General features: G+C 40.0%; 1 protein-coding gene across 2 annotated transcripts in view; it reads left to right on the top strand.

The window, feature by feature from the left end:
- Positions 1–14106, top strand: part of farp2 (FERM, RhoGEF and pleckstrin domain protein 2) — a 222700-nt gene that overhangs the window by 89518 nt on the left and 119076 nt on the right. For both annotated transcript variants that reach the window (XM_063046243.1, XM_063046244.1), the window contains one exon: positions 3340–3586. In XM_063046243.1, the coding sequence (XP_062902313.1) occupies positions 3340–3586 (247 nt within the window). The remainder of the gene's footprint in view (positions 1–3339; positions 3587–14106) is intronic.

The raw sequence follows: 14106 nt of genomic DNA on the forward strand, positions 1-14106 counted from the left end.
CCAAATGGATGAATCAGAATCAAAATCACCAGGTTTCGTATCACTGGCATCTGTCGTGAAGTTTGTTGTTTTGCAGCAGCAGTACAGTGCTACCCTTTTCTTGCCCATTCACTTAACCTTAATCTTTGAGTCTTGTGGCAGTCTTACACCTTTTGTATCGTCAGCAAATCTGATGTTGCGAAGTTTGATTCATTTCATTCAAATCATTGCTACAGATGATGAACAGCTGGGGCGCTAACATAGAACTCTGAAGAATAACCTCCAGATACAGTAGTTGACTCACTTTATTCCTATTTTCAGTTTTCTATCCATTAACCAATTATCAGTTCATTCCTGTACAGTACTCCAAATCTCGTGCTCCAATTTTAATGATCTTGTGTGCATCCTTATCGAAGACCTGAAATACCAGGTATACAATGTGACAAAAGACCAAGTTATCAGAAGATTGATGCCGATAAGGGAGACAATGGGGAAACATTCAAAATGCTAATATGAGAGACGAGAGAGAGATTAACGAAAAGAGACACAGTTCCGAGTATTGTCAGACCAGTTCCTTTGAACCTGAACTGTTTGACGTTTGATGGACAGGCGGTACCCCAGCAGGGGGATAAAAGGAACAGGTTCGCTAAGGCAAGTGACACACCACGACACCACGAGATAACGAGACCCTGGAAGTGCGGTGTGCCCCCCCTTCCACAAGTTGGTGGAAGTTTTGGCGGTCTGGTCACAGGACCGACCATAGACGCACAGGGTGAGAAGGTACAATCGGCGGGAACCTGGTGTGTGTGTCCGCCCTTGCCTGGGTGCCGGGTTCACCCCGGAAGAACGATCGTATCCGGAACGGAGGGGTCACAGTCGGTGATCTCAGAAGACTTTATAAAGGGCTCGCCCGAAAGCTAACTGCGAGGAATATCAAAGGTCTGTTTGAATCCGATTTGAATATCATCATTCGCTCGCGCTCTCTCTCTCTGTCTCTCCAACGGCACAACAGCGATTACTGCGAACTGAACTGAACTCTGCGTCACTTGAGACTGATCATTTTACCCCTAGACTGCGATAGAGCTTGATTGATCCTATTATCCTAGTTCTGTGTACATGTGTGTTTTATCATTGCTAACCTGTTGCATTTATATCCTTACTATTAGAGTACTGTGTTACTTACTTCTTTAATAAAACTTTCTTAGTTCCAGTAATCCAGACTCCAACTTAAGTGGTCCATTTCTGCTGGTTTGGCAACCCAGTTACGGGGTACGTAACAACAACATCAGCTCGTTGATCTTCATCTGTTCCACTTGTTCCAGAAAACTCTATTAATGCTGCATAAATTTTCATCAGTGGGTTCATCCTCCTCATTATTGTCGTTCATTTGGGTTTCCCAGTCTTTATGTAGATTGAAATTCTCATAATTATTGATTTACCCTCATTACTCTCTTATTCTCTTTGTATCAGTAAGCCGATAATGGGACCAATTGATATTTCATCCAAAAACATCTCTCTTTTCCCAATAACATCATCTCTTTCCATGAACATGCGACTTGTATTCATGACTTGAAAGTGCACGGGTCTTGTAATGTTGAGGCAGTGGAAGATAATTGAACCCTTTGACCTTTTGTTTCAGTACTTTAGGGACATTATGGAGTCCAGTACCTTGCTTGAGTGGCCCACTGTCCATCACTTTAAGCATTCTGCCTTTACCAGCAGCCTATTACCATTTCAGTGTTCACTCACTAAGTGTACGCTGCAGCAGCATGTTAAGAATTTTTAGAGAGCGCCTTTAAAGCTTCCATTCTGTACAACCTAGAAAGACAAGGACAGTAGTGGTGCATGGGAACGCCACTATCTTCCATATAGCACACTACCCAAACTTGGGAATGGATCCCTGTTCTGTCACTACTGTCTGGATAATAATCTAGTAAACCTCCATCTAATATTAATTTGAGAACACTAACTGTCTACTATTTTCCATAGATGATGCCTGACCTGCTTCATTCCTCCAACCTTTTGTGTATGTTGCTTTTACCGTTGGTACTGCAATGCTTGAAGACAACGACACTTTACCACCTTAGTACAAGCACTAAATACTGTTGTTTTTACCCATTAACAGCCGGTGTCATTTGGTTGGTTTCCCTTGTAATTATCTCGCAAAGATAATATATTGAAACACACACAAAATGCTGCAGGAACCCAGCAGGTCAGGCAGCATCTATGGAGTGGAATAAACAGTCGACGTTTCAGACTGAAACCCTTCATCAGGACTGGAAAGGAAGGAGAAAGAAGCCAGAATAAGGTGGGGTGGGGAGGGGAAGGACTACATTCTGGCAGCTGATAGATGTGGAGGTGAGGTGGGGGGGTTGTTGAAGTGAGAAGCTTGGAGAAGGTGATGGATGGAAAAGGTGAAGGGATCTGATAGGAGAGGAGAAAGGGAAGGAGGAGGGGTATCAGAAGATGAGGAGAAGGGAAGGGTTAAGAGTGGAGGCCAGAGTAGGGAATTGAAAAAGAGAGAAGGGGCAGGGGAGAGAATTGGAGAAATCAGTGGTCAGGTTGGAGGCTACCCAGATGGAATATGAGGTGTTGCTCCTCCAACCTGAGAATGGTCTCATTATGGCCATATGCAGCATATGGCCACACATTTCAATTCTGCTTCCCATTCCAATTCCATCACTCTGGTCCCTGGCCTCCTCCTCTACTCTTTTGACATGATGAGGTCACTCTCAGGTTGGAAGGGCAACACATAATATTCCATCTTGGTAGTTTCCAACCTGATGACACGAACGTTGATTTCTTTAATTTCTGGTAATTTATTCCCCCCCCCCCCCCGCCCCCATCCCTTCTCTCTTTTTCCATTTCTCATTCTGGCTTCCCTCTCACTGGTTTTCTTCTCTGGCTTATCTCTTTCCCTTTCTCCTGTGGTTCACTCTCCTCTCTCCTCTCTTATCAGATTCCTTCTTCAGGTCTTTAGCATTTCACTTCATTCTCCCCACCCACCTTCCCCCTCACCTGGCTTTACCGATCACCTGTCAGCTTGTACTGCTTCCCCACCCCTCCTCCTCCCCCCACTTCCTTAATCTGGCTTCTTCCCCCTTCCTTTCCAGTCCTGATGCAGAGTCTTGGCCTGAAACATTGGGAGTTTATTCATTTTCATAGGTGCTACCTGACCTGCTGAGTTCCTTTTCTGTTTGTTATCTGTATGGTCTGTTTTACATGACAGCACACTGAAGTGAGAAGCAGGAAGTGTTTTCTTTTGTAAATAATTTTGATTGGTTTGAAAGTGGGGAAATGCTGATTGCCATGCATTCCAGTATAGTTGTTGGTTCTATTTTGTTTTCTTCACCCCACCAGAGTTTATCGTTCACTGGAGATGCAGAGGTTCCAGGCTCTCCCTTCTCAACTACTGCTGCTTCCTGTCAGTCCGTCCAGTCTGCATGCAAGGCCGCTACAGACAGCCAGTCCATCCACCGGGATGATGGCAACGTGTTCCTGATCAATAAGAATATTCCTCAGAAACCTCCAGTGGACATGAAGATGAGTCCAACGATGGAAGAAACATGGAAGACTTCCAGTCAGCCTTCACCAATCTCCTTGCAAGGTTCTGTTGCTGAAGCTGCAGGCAGCTGCGGTCGCTCCTCGTCGGGTTATGATGAGGGTAGTGGTTTAACTAAAGAGAATGCTAGTAATTGGAAGCTCACTCAGAGAAATGACAATGATGAGGATGACTGTGCCAGAGCTGTATTTATTACCGAGAACAATATTAACCAGCTTCAGGGAAGGGCAATGCCAGTTTTCACATTGACAAACACTCAGTTGCAGCTTACTGAAGAGTTCATTGATGATGACCCAGCTGAGATTTCTTTTTTTGCTGGTGGCTCAGAGGCATTTTCACCGTGTTACCATGGGCTGGGGAATGGTGCAAAGGGATCCATTAGTTACAATCCGTTAGCAGCTTCACCTGTGGTAAACACTAGGTTGGGAAATCTAAGCTGTGAACACAAATCAAGTAACTATGTCAATGATAATATGTATCGGGGTTCAGAGGGTGACCTTGAATTTGAAGGTGAGAGTGATCTCAATGGCAATGGTCGACCGATTGACACAGTGGACTTCTTTGAGGTAAAGGCACATGCCAATCGGCTGCATAGGTGCTACAGCAAATCTGAGACAAGCTCTCTACTGAACAATCAGTCGCAGAGTAGCTCACTGACCAACCTTGGGCTAAATGGCTTACCTGACACAACATCGTTTAGGATGGCCAATTCAGGTAATCAGTCCGAAGCTAGTTCAATGGTGAATTTTCCCACGTACTCTGTACGCTCCGAGTCCAGTTCTGCTTTGCAGTTTGGTGATGTGATTGAGCAGCTTGAACAACTCAGTTACCCTCCCACCACAACAGAAGACTCGAGTAGTGAGTTTGGATCATGGGATTCAGATAGCGGAGCCCCTCTTGACGGCAATTTATTTTACAGTAACCCCTTTGCACAGGTTGCCACAAGTAACTTCACATTCAATTTCAAGAATGAGGTTAATGGATGTACACTAGGAGAGCAGGAGGAAAAAGGGCAGTCTGAATTAAATTGTTCCTCTACAATGATACATATCTAGTGCATTACAGTGTAGGACATTACTGATTTGGTACTAGACACTAATTTCACTTTAATGGTTTGAATGACAACAACATTTAAAAAAATCATTATGAAAATCAAAAGAATGGTATTAAAATATAAACATTCCCATGCTAGTTTACTCTGCTAACTTTATGTTTGAAAGTTTTGAACACTTGGGCCAGCCTTTTGCACAAAATTTATAGAAGTATTCTGTTTATGTAAGGTTTTCGCAACAGGTCCAGCGGATTTTCCAGTGCTTTAGTAACTGGAACATTGACACTATGTAGATGCATTTATACTCTGAACCAAATGAGTTCTTTATATAATTATATATATATATTATTTCTTTAAAGATGCCAACCAACACTGTTGCATAGCTTTCTGTTAAAGTGCAGAATATATCCACAATGCTGTGAAGTTGTCTGTGGGAAGTGCTGTATTGGTGGAGCTCAGGGGGCATACAGAACCTAATAGACGGTAGAAATGGGCTGTTGGATAGACTTCTGTAGAGCTGATGTACCTAAGCTAAACTATCTAAAAACAAAGTATTTTCCTGTTTATGTAATGATGCAACTGATGGGGAATTGACTAACATTGGTAAAATCTGTGGAGTACTCTTACAAATCAAATGGGAAAATTAATATGTGATACAAGTAGATGGGAATTCTAATGTGTAGAAAGCTTGATGGAAATATGAGTATCCCAAGGAAGTTAAATATTTTGTATGAGATGGAAGCTCGCTGTGTGATGGTGGCTTTTTTCCATGACTTCAGTCTAATGTCAGGTCATAGATCCAAGGCATAGATCCATGGTCCCCCTCTGGTTATCTATGGCAGTGAAGGTCAGTTGGTACCTCTAAACAAATTCTGCACTTTTGCTACTTGTCTGGTTTATTCTTCCTGGCCTCTAACTAGGGTGTTTGAAATTCTCTCTAATTCACATTCTGTAGTGCTGATCCTTTTGCCATTCATTCCTGATCACTAGTAAACTTGGCATAGGAACCTTAGTATTTTATGCTATTGTCCCTTCTTGTATCCTTGCTGTTTGGACTCTATTTGTGCATTTATGCTCTCTCCATTCCAGTATTGATGGCACTTATATAGCCATCTCTGCCCCATTCTCTCCATTGCTCTGGATTGATTTCTCTGTACATTTTAAAATCATTCGTGTTTCGGAGTTTAGTTATCTTCTCTTCGGTACAGCTTCTGCTTTTTTCCCTTCATTATTTATCTTTAATATGGACCACTTTGATGTTTATTACATTAAAGGGACTTGCAAGTTCTTAGTTCTGCTGTTGTCATAGGGTACACTTGTTGGGTGATGCAATCCTCTAAGCACTAGTTAATTTTGGTTGTTAACTGGTTGAATGAAAATGCAGTTTTAGAAGGAGTCAGTGACTGCAAAAGATCATTTACCAGTCTTGTCAACTATGATTTTTGCATCACCTGTTCCTTAAGTGTCAGAAGTAAAAGATGTCCTTATTGACACCAACGTTTGAACCTATTTCCAAGGTATTGACAAGGATTGCAATCCCTACTGAAGTTTGTTCAGAGTTAATTGGAAATGTAATGATGATAGAATGGTAGCAATCCATTTGGGCTGTGTTCTTCTGAAAGGTTAACATAAAACCCTATCTGGTTCATTAATGATCTTCAGAGAAGGAAACTTGTTGCCCTTCCCCAGTCTGGCCTTGACTTGGAGCCAACAATATGTTTGACCCAGGCTTTAGGTGCAATTGGAGATGGATAAAAAATGCTTATATTACCAACGATGGCCACATTCCAAAATAATGTGAAAATTGTTGTTTTGCAGCAGCAGTACAGTGTAAGACATAAAATTACTATAAATTACAAAATAAAAGTATACAAGAAAATACCAAGAGAGTGTTCATGGGTTCAGAACTCTGATGGTGAAAGGGAAGAAGCTGTTCTTGAATTACTGAGTATAGGTCTCGGGCTCCTGTACTGCCTACTGCTTCCCAATGGTAGTAATGAGAAGAGGGAATGTTTACGACAATGAGTGTCCTTGCTGATGGATGCCACCTACTTGAGGCACCGTTTCTTGATGTCCTTAATATGGGGAGGGTTGTTCCCATGGTGGAGCTAGCTGGATCCATAACCCTCTGAAGACTTTTTTGCTCCTGTCCATTGGAGGCTCCATACCAGGCTGTGATGCAACCAGTCCGAATATTCTCCGTGTATATCTGTAGAAATCTGTACGAGCCTTTGACGTATCAAATCTCTTCTAACTTAATGAAGTGGAGCTTCTGTTATGCCGTGATTGGATCAATGTGTTGAGCCCAGGATTGATCCTTCGAGATGCTGACACCCAAGAACTTGAAGCTGCTCACTCAGTGAGGACTGATGCATGATCCCCTGACTATCTTTCTTGAAGTCCACAATCAGTTCCTTGTTCTTGCTGATATGTGAAGTTGTTGTTACGACATCAGTCAACTGGCTGATCTCACTCCTCATTGCCATCTGAGATTTTACCAACCGTGGTGTCTTCTGTGAACTTAGATGGCACTTGAGCTGTGCTTATCCATGAATGAATGTAAATCACACTAAAGTTGTGTCATGGTAGTTGGTAACCAGGAAAGGAGATGCACTAAAAACTGTGGTGATATTAAGGACTTTTAAGAAGAAAGCTTCATCTGACTCATGAACCAAACTCTACATTGTCATCTTGTCCTGTAAAGCAAGAAAAGAGGATCCATATCAAGAGCCACAGAAGGGGGAAGGTATAAAGGATCCCTGAGCCTTGAGTTCCAGTGATTTGAACCACACTTCTTGAAATGAGAAAAGGCATTTGAGCCCACTTGACTTTTTACAAGATTTCTGACACACAGTGCTCTGGGGTAGTTAGAATATTCTTCATCTGTACTATCTAACTTGTTGATTTTTTCCAAACAGCTTGAATAGGTAGGTAAAATACAAGTCCATTTTCCTTATTCTGGTATTAACTAGCTGTTAGGAATTAATTCTGTTGCATTTACTTCCATGAGGTCTGCTGTTAGTCATTTCTAAACCATAAAGCTTTGCGATATGTAATCTTTTACTCAATTCTATCTATTTGTTTTGTTACCCTTTATTGCATCCCCCAAGCACTTTTTAAATATTTTAAATGGTACTGTAAATAATACCTGGAAAGGTTTAATTTCCAAGGGGTTCTTGGAAAAAGCTCCATTTTAATGCACTTTAACATGTTTACAAGAAAACTGTGGTTTTCCATTATACGTGCAACTTCAAAAATGCCTTTTGTGATAGTTAATCATTTTATATTGACCTAAACCATAAAGCAAATAACATGATACTTGAGCAAAGTACTTGTGTTTTCTTGCTAAAGGGCACTACGGCATCCTGAATAAATACTACCAAATAATGTATAGAATGTGCTTACGCCAGTGCTTAGAATGTTAATAGGAGACCAATAAATCCCAGTTTTGGCATAGATGTTAATGTATTGAATGAGTAGATGTGATCTACAAGTTGGATATGTAATTTGTGGAGAGCATTAAACATTTTGATGGTGTGGTGAAGGCAAATGCTCCAGTCTGCAGCAAAGTGCAAGATAGAATGAGGAAAATATTGAAATTTGGAGTGGGTGATGCTTAGTGGGTTGTGTTTTCCCTTTTTGTCTTCCAGTTATACGCATTTGCTTTAATTGTATCTGTGTCACAAAGTGAAGAGGTTCTATTTTATATAGTCAGGATCAACCAGGCTTACAAAAATTAAGTATATACAGTAAGTAGCACTATATTGGAAGACTCTTGCTGAAAACTGGCATTAGATGCCCAACCATTTTAGTACTGATGTGTGGCTAATGCTTGCATTGATAAGTGATTGTCTCTCCCACCTCCACTCCACCATTATGGTGATTGAGTATTGAGGCTAATTAGTACTGATAGGAGTGCTGTTTGGTGATGGGCATTGAATGATTGCAACACCATTTTCTTTACTTTCTCTTGCTCTTCATCTTAAATAACTAGAACATCACACCTCTTCCGGGAGTGCCAAATCCCATGTCTTCCCTTTCAGACCAATTATAGGCTCTCTAAGAACATATCAACTGGTTGTGGCAGTCAGAACAGCTGTATTTGAATTTAAAGCTATGAGTCATTTGTGTTTCTCAGAGTGCCTTGTCCCTAGATAGATGTTAGGACCAACCTGTACGGGTGCAGGATGTCCCAGTGCATTGTCTAAATATGTATCTTTTTTTACTAAATTTCTATGTGCAATTGCTGGCCTCAATTATCAAATACTAATTGGTGTATTAAAACAAACATAGTTCATGAATTTTATGAAGTGGATGAAATCTAAATGGCATCTCATTCTCATTATTGTCATTGGGTTGGGTATGAGAAGGTAATTTTTATTTTAACATTGATCTAATTATGATTAAAATTTGCTACAGAGCTTGAATTTAGCTTTACAGTTGTCAGTATATTGCTGGTATCTGACATTCGGCAACTGGAATTTCAATGGCTAAAACATTACAGAAGCCTTGATCAATAGAGATTGTAAGAGCTTTGAAGAAGGGTCATTTTACAGGTACAGTGGCTGAATGGCAGTGTCTAATGCAAAACTGAGCTTAACATTGTTCACAAAATTGTAGTCGCTTTCTGTTCAGTTCTGATAATTCAAGTCCTCTGTTCAATAAGTCCATGTTCTTTCCATATGCTCTCGGATCTGTATACAAGTGTTAATTGAGTGTCGTGGGTTGGGGTTACTAAGAAAATTGAATCTTGATGTTTTAATGAGATTTTCATTTTATTTTTAAAAACAAATCACTACATGAAATTGTAATGTTAGAGTGGGGAAAAACTGAATAGGTTAATTATTCCTCATCATCGGAGCATGCAACTTCCTTAATTATCCCATGTGGAGTGAAGGTGATTCCAAAGAAGGATGTGTGTGGAATAGGGAGAAACAGAAGCATGAATCAGTATCAGGTTACAGCACAGGAGGAGGAATTTGTCCCATTGATTCAATGCTGACTTTAAGTAAGAGCATTCCAACTAATCTCTTGCCCCTACCCTCTACCAGTGCCTTGCAATTTCTTTCCTTAAGCAGTTTTGAATGCCATGATTAAATGTGCATCCATTTCTTCCTGTACAGTGATTCTTCCTATGCTGAAAATTGTAGTTTTCCTTGTGTCGCTTCTGCTGTTCTTAAGTTCCTTCATTCAGTGACTGCTGGTTCTTGACCCAATGACCAATGGGAACAGTTTCTCTGTAGTTCTCTATCCAGCCCCTTCACGATATTGAATGTCTCCATAGGTTCTCTCCTAACTCAGTTCTAAGGGGAGCAACCCCATCTTCAGTTCATCTATAAGACTGAAGACTCTAGTCTCTGTAATTTCTTCTGCATCATCTCTAGCCTTTTCTGAAATGTGCTCAAGATTGGACCAGACTCAATACTCCACCTGTGACTGGAGAGTTTTGCTTTGACTTTATTGTTCTTGTACTCTATATCTTTCTAATGATCAGGATCCCATGTGCTCTTTAGACCATTCGCTTAATGTTTGCTGTTTAATGATGGGCACATGGATTAAACTTGACCCACAGAAGAAACTGAATGGAATCATTGTCTATTTTCACATTGCAGTTTGATGCTTTTGCTGATACAACTCTGTGGCATCTGGTTATATTGTCTTATTTGTGTTCCATGCAGCCAGGGATGATGGTTTTGTCATTGAGTTTAGGACCTGAGTTGGAAGCATTACAGCTGTGGTAAACATTCAAGTGCCTTTGGTCCAGTTTAGTGTCATTAAGCACTAACTAGAGATGATGTAAGCAGCAGGAGTTTATTTAATGGGAAATAGTTACCACCTTCACCTGTGTTTGTCAGTTGCCAATAAATTATTCTGTGCCAAAATGATGAAGAACATTGCGACAGGACGACTCAGAACTGTGTACATCTGTTCTGAATCAGATATCTGGTGCTCCTTTTTCTTGCATTACTAGTAAGAATATTGGTCACAGATTTAAAATGAATTGCAACAGGTTTGCAAATTGGTGTCTGCAAAGATTCATTATCTGTTGAAAAATAATTGGTTTTGTGAGTGCATCACAGATGCATTGAGAATTTTTTCATAATTTTGTAATTTTATATATCAACAAAATAAACGAGAAATTATATTTCTGCTTTACTGTTTTTTGTGTGTATTTAATCTAATTTGCCATTTGTGTTCATTAGCTCTGTTCCTGCTGAAATATTTATAGTCTTTCTTGTACCATTAAAAGAGAATGCAGCAATAACAGGAAGGCAGAATCTAAAAGTGTATTTAAAGTTTCTTCAGAATCCTAGTAATTTTCCATGTGTCACTTTCTGAAAGAAATAAATGCTTTAAGTAATTTGCATATGTGTCCTTACAGTTGTAATGATGACAAATTCGGTTGCATGCTTTCCAGATGAACATAATTTGTTACTTTTAGAATCTACTTGGCAGCGTTCTTTGAAAAATAGTTTCCATGGGGCCCTAAAGCTTGTGTACCGTACAAATCTTTTGTTTCCCCAAGTTCCAAGGTTCGCAACATTAGCAGCATTTAAAAGCCATTTTAGATAAGTACGTGGATAGAGGGCTATGGGCAAAATGTGCGGTGTTCAGACTAGATCGTTGGACAACATGTCAAAATGGGTGAGTTGGATTGAAGACCCTGCTTGCATGATATTTCGCTCTGACTCCCTTATCCGTAGAGTCCATAGTAAAGCAATTCTTGTAGAATGACCACCAACTTTTTGTGTTTGAAGTGATTGTTCTGAATAATTTGGGCACTAAAATAACCTACTTTATTGGTGCATTTCTAATTCCTGTGGTGCACTTCTTGATTTGAAACAGGGGACTTCATTAAGTTTTGAACTGTCCTGTATTCAACTTGCTTTCTAGTTCCCTACCATCAGTGGTGGGGAAGATCCTACAAAAATATTTGAGGGTGAGGTTTAATGATCACTTGGAAAGGCTTTGTCAAGGGCAAAGCCTGTTTAGCAAATCTGAATCTTTGATACTGGTCTTCGTTGGTTGGGGCATTAAATGTAGAAGTAGAGAGATTATACTGCAACTTTAAATATTTGGTTGTGTTGTAAACTTCTTTTGGTCTACCCGATGCAAAGACACCACGTACTACGGTGAATGTAACTTTAACTCTTTATTAGCAAGTTACCAGAGGGAACCCTCCTTAAGCACTCTCTTGGAGGCTGCTTCAGAGGTCACCCGCTTCTGGAGCAAATTCAGCTCTTTTGATACATATGCAGTCACGCACACAGATACATGTGGGTTCACCCCCGTAGTTCCTGTACGAATGAGTATTGTTAACTTTATCAGCCATAAATCGTTTGTGTAACAGTTTTAATTGCCACTATGCCTGGAAACAGACAGGCACAGGCTTACCATTCAAAGCCTCCTGCCCTTGAAATAGCCATTCCTTTTAACGCTTATCTTGCAGGTGCCATAATGAGTACAAAGCAGAGTATGTCTCTTACAGCAATTAATCAAGCAATGATACAAGTTACTGTAAGCAAGAACTGAAGTTAAGCACAGGTCGCATACCACGGATGATGTCACCCGCTCAGCTTATCTTATAAGAAAACATTTGTGCTTCTCTACTTTTTTTCAAAGTCTTAGCCGCTATGACCCTTACAAAATAGCCAGGGTCACAAGAGGCCTACGAGATGCTAACTTCTTTACATCACAGTTGGACCTCAGCTCCAGTGCCAGTAATAGTTTAGGACTGAGTAATAGCATAAATCCAAGCTTACAAATTTGGAGCCATGGGCATGTTTGTGAATTTGATCATTTGTGCATAGTTATTTTCTGATTTTGACTACTTTGCTATTATGTCACCCTCATTTCTCTTAAAAGCTGTATGCCTTGGAGAGGAATAGTCCAAACTTGGCTATAAGAAGCTGGAAAACTGCAAATTTCAAATTTGAATCAGACGACATCAGTATGACTAGTGGTCAGTTTTATTGACAGCATCGGGATGGTAATATTTAGGAATTCTTTAGTGTTTTTTTAAATTTCTGTTCCTTCCTTCGTCACCACCACTTTTGTTACAATTTGTGGTAAGGTGGTTAGTGGTCTGGGAAGTGTGTATTATGTTTGCAACAGTTAGAACAGCAATATTCGAGACATTAAAATTTAGCCATTGAATTTTGGCAGAGCTTGGTTATGATGCATAATTTTGCCTGCTGAGATTATCATGTAAAAATATGAATATGTTTTTATAGGTATATATCTAATATGAAATATGAACATTAAAAAGAAATAGTTCATCACTTGCCCCTGCTCTGAATGTTTTGTAGTAAAAATTGCATGTGAATTAAATAGGCTGAAGGTCATTGTTCCAAGGGCAGGTAATTTGATATCTCTGCAGCCAGATAGATGCCTGAGGCAAACCAACAAGCCAGAGAAGGAACGTGGTGAAGAATAATCAGGCTGCTAAACAGTGCTTCGAAGATGGCTTTTTACTTGCAGTTTAGCAGGCTAAAGTCCTGTCATCTTCAACTATCGTATGTCACAGTAAAATTCAAAGCCGAACTTATTTTTATTGGAATGCAGAGAAGAGTATTTTCCAAGTATTTTCCATGGAAACTGCTGCCTTCATGCACAGCCTCGTGTTTCTCCACTGAGAACTGAAGCATTTTTGCTTCTGTTCTTGGATTTTCACTAGCAAGAAACACTTAATCTAAACCTGAATTTCAAATAAAGATTATTATATTGACTTGTTGTACAGTGAAAAATTTCTGTAGTCATACAGAATTTCAGCAGATTTTATCTTGGGAATATTAGTAAGCTGTGTAGGACTCATCCCAGCCGGAAAAAAAAGGTTCAGGAGCTGATTGACCACCTTTTCTAGTCAACAAACTGCACTAGGGGTTTTCTTTGGGTTTTTGATTGAAGAATCTGAGCAATGTAGTCAACATTCTCCCAGTCTTGATGAAGAGTCTTGGCCCAAAACTGTTTATTCCCCAATGTAGATGATGCCAGACTTGTTGAGTTCCTCCTGTATTTTTGTATGTCACTGCACTGAAGATTTTCAGCAACTGCAGAATCTCGTGTTTAAATCTTGTACAAGAGTTTGTCTTGCCATTTTATCCCTTTGAATTCAAATTTCAGGAATGTGGTTTCATTTCTTAATCCCAGTATTTTTTCAGTCTGTTGCAAAATTTGGCTGCGACTTGGAGCTTCAGAGTTTTTGTTTTCAATACTGCACTAATGTGGCACCTACAATATATGCATTTGGCGTTAGGACGATGCAGTAAGGAAGTGCTAATTTACTTTGTAAGCTGTGCACTTGCTTGTCACCCATCTGCATTTCATTTATACCAGAAACATGAGTGCCTATTTCTCCCCTTCAACACTTGTACACATTCCTTAATTAACTGATTTTTTTTGTGTTAGTTTTGTATAATTTCTGTGATTTGATTTAAAAATTCAGCCCTTCCCAGGAAATTGTTAATTAGGCAATGGCAAGTGTCTGTCAAGTTGGAGTTTGTTCAGTGAATCC

Source organism: Mobula hypostoma, chromosome 4 (genome assembly GCF_963921235.1).
Source record: "Mobula hypostoma chromosome 4, sMobHyp1.1, whole genome shotgun sequence".
NCBI classification, from domain to species: Eukaryota; Metazoa; Chordata; class Chondrichthyes; order Myliobatiformes; family Myliobatidae; genus Mobula; species Mobula hypostoma.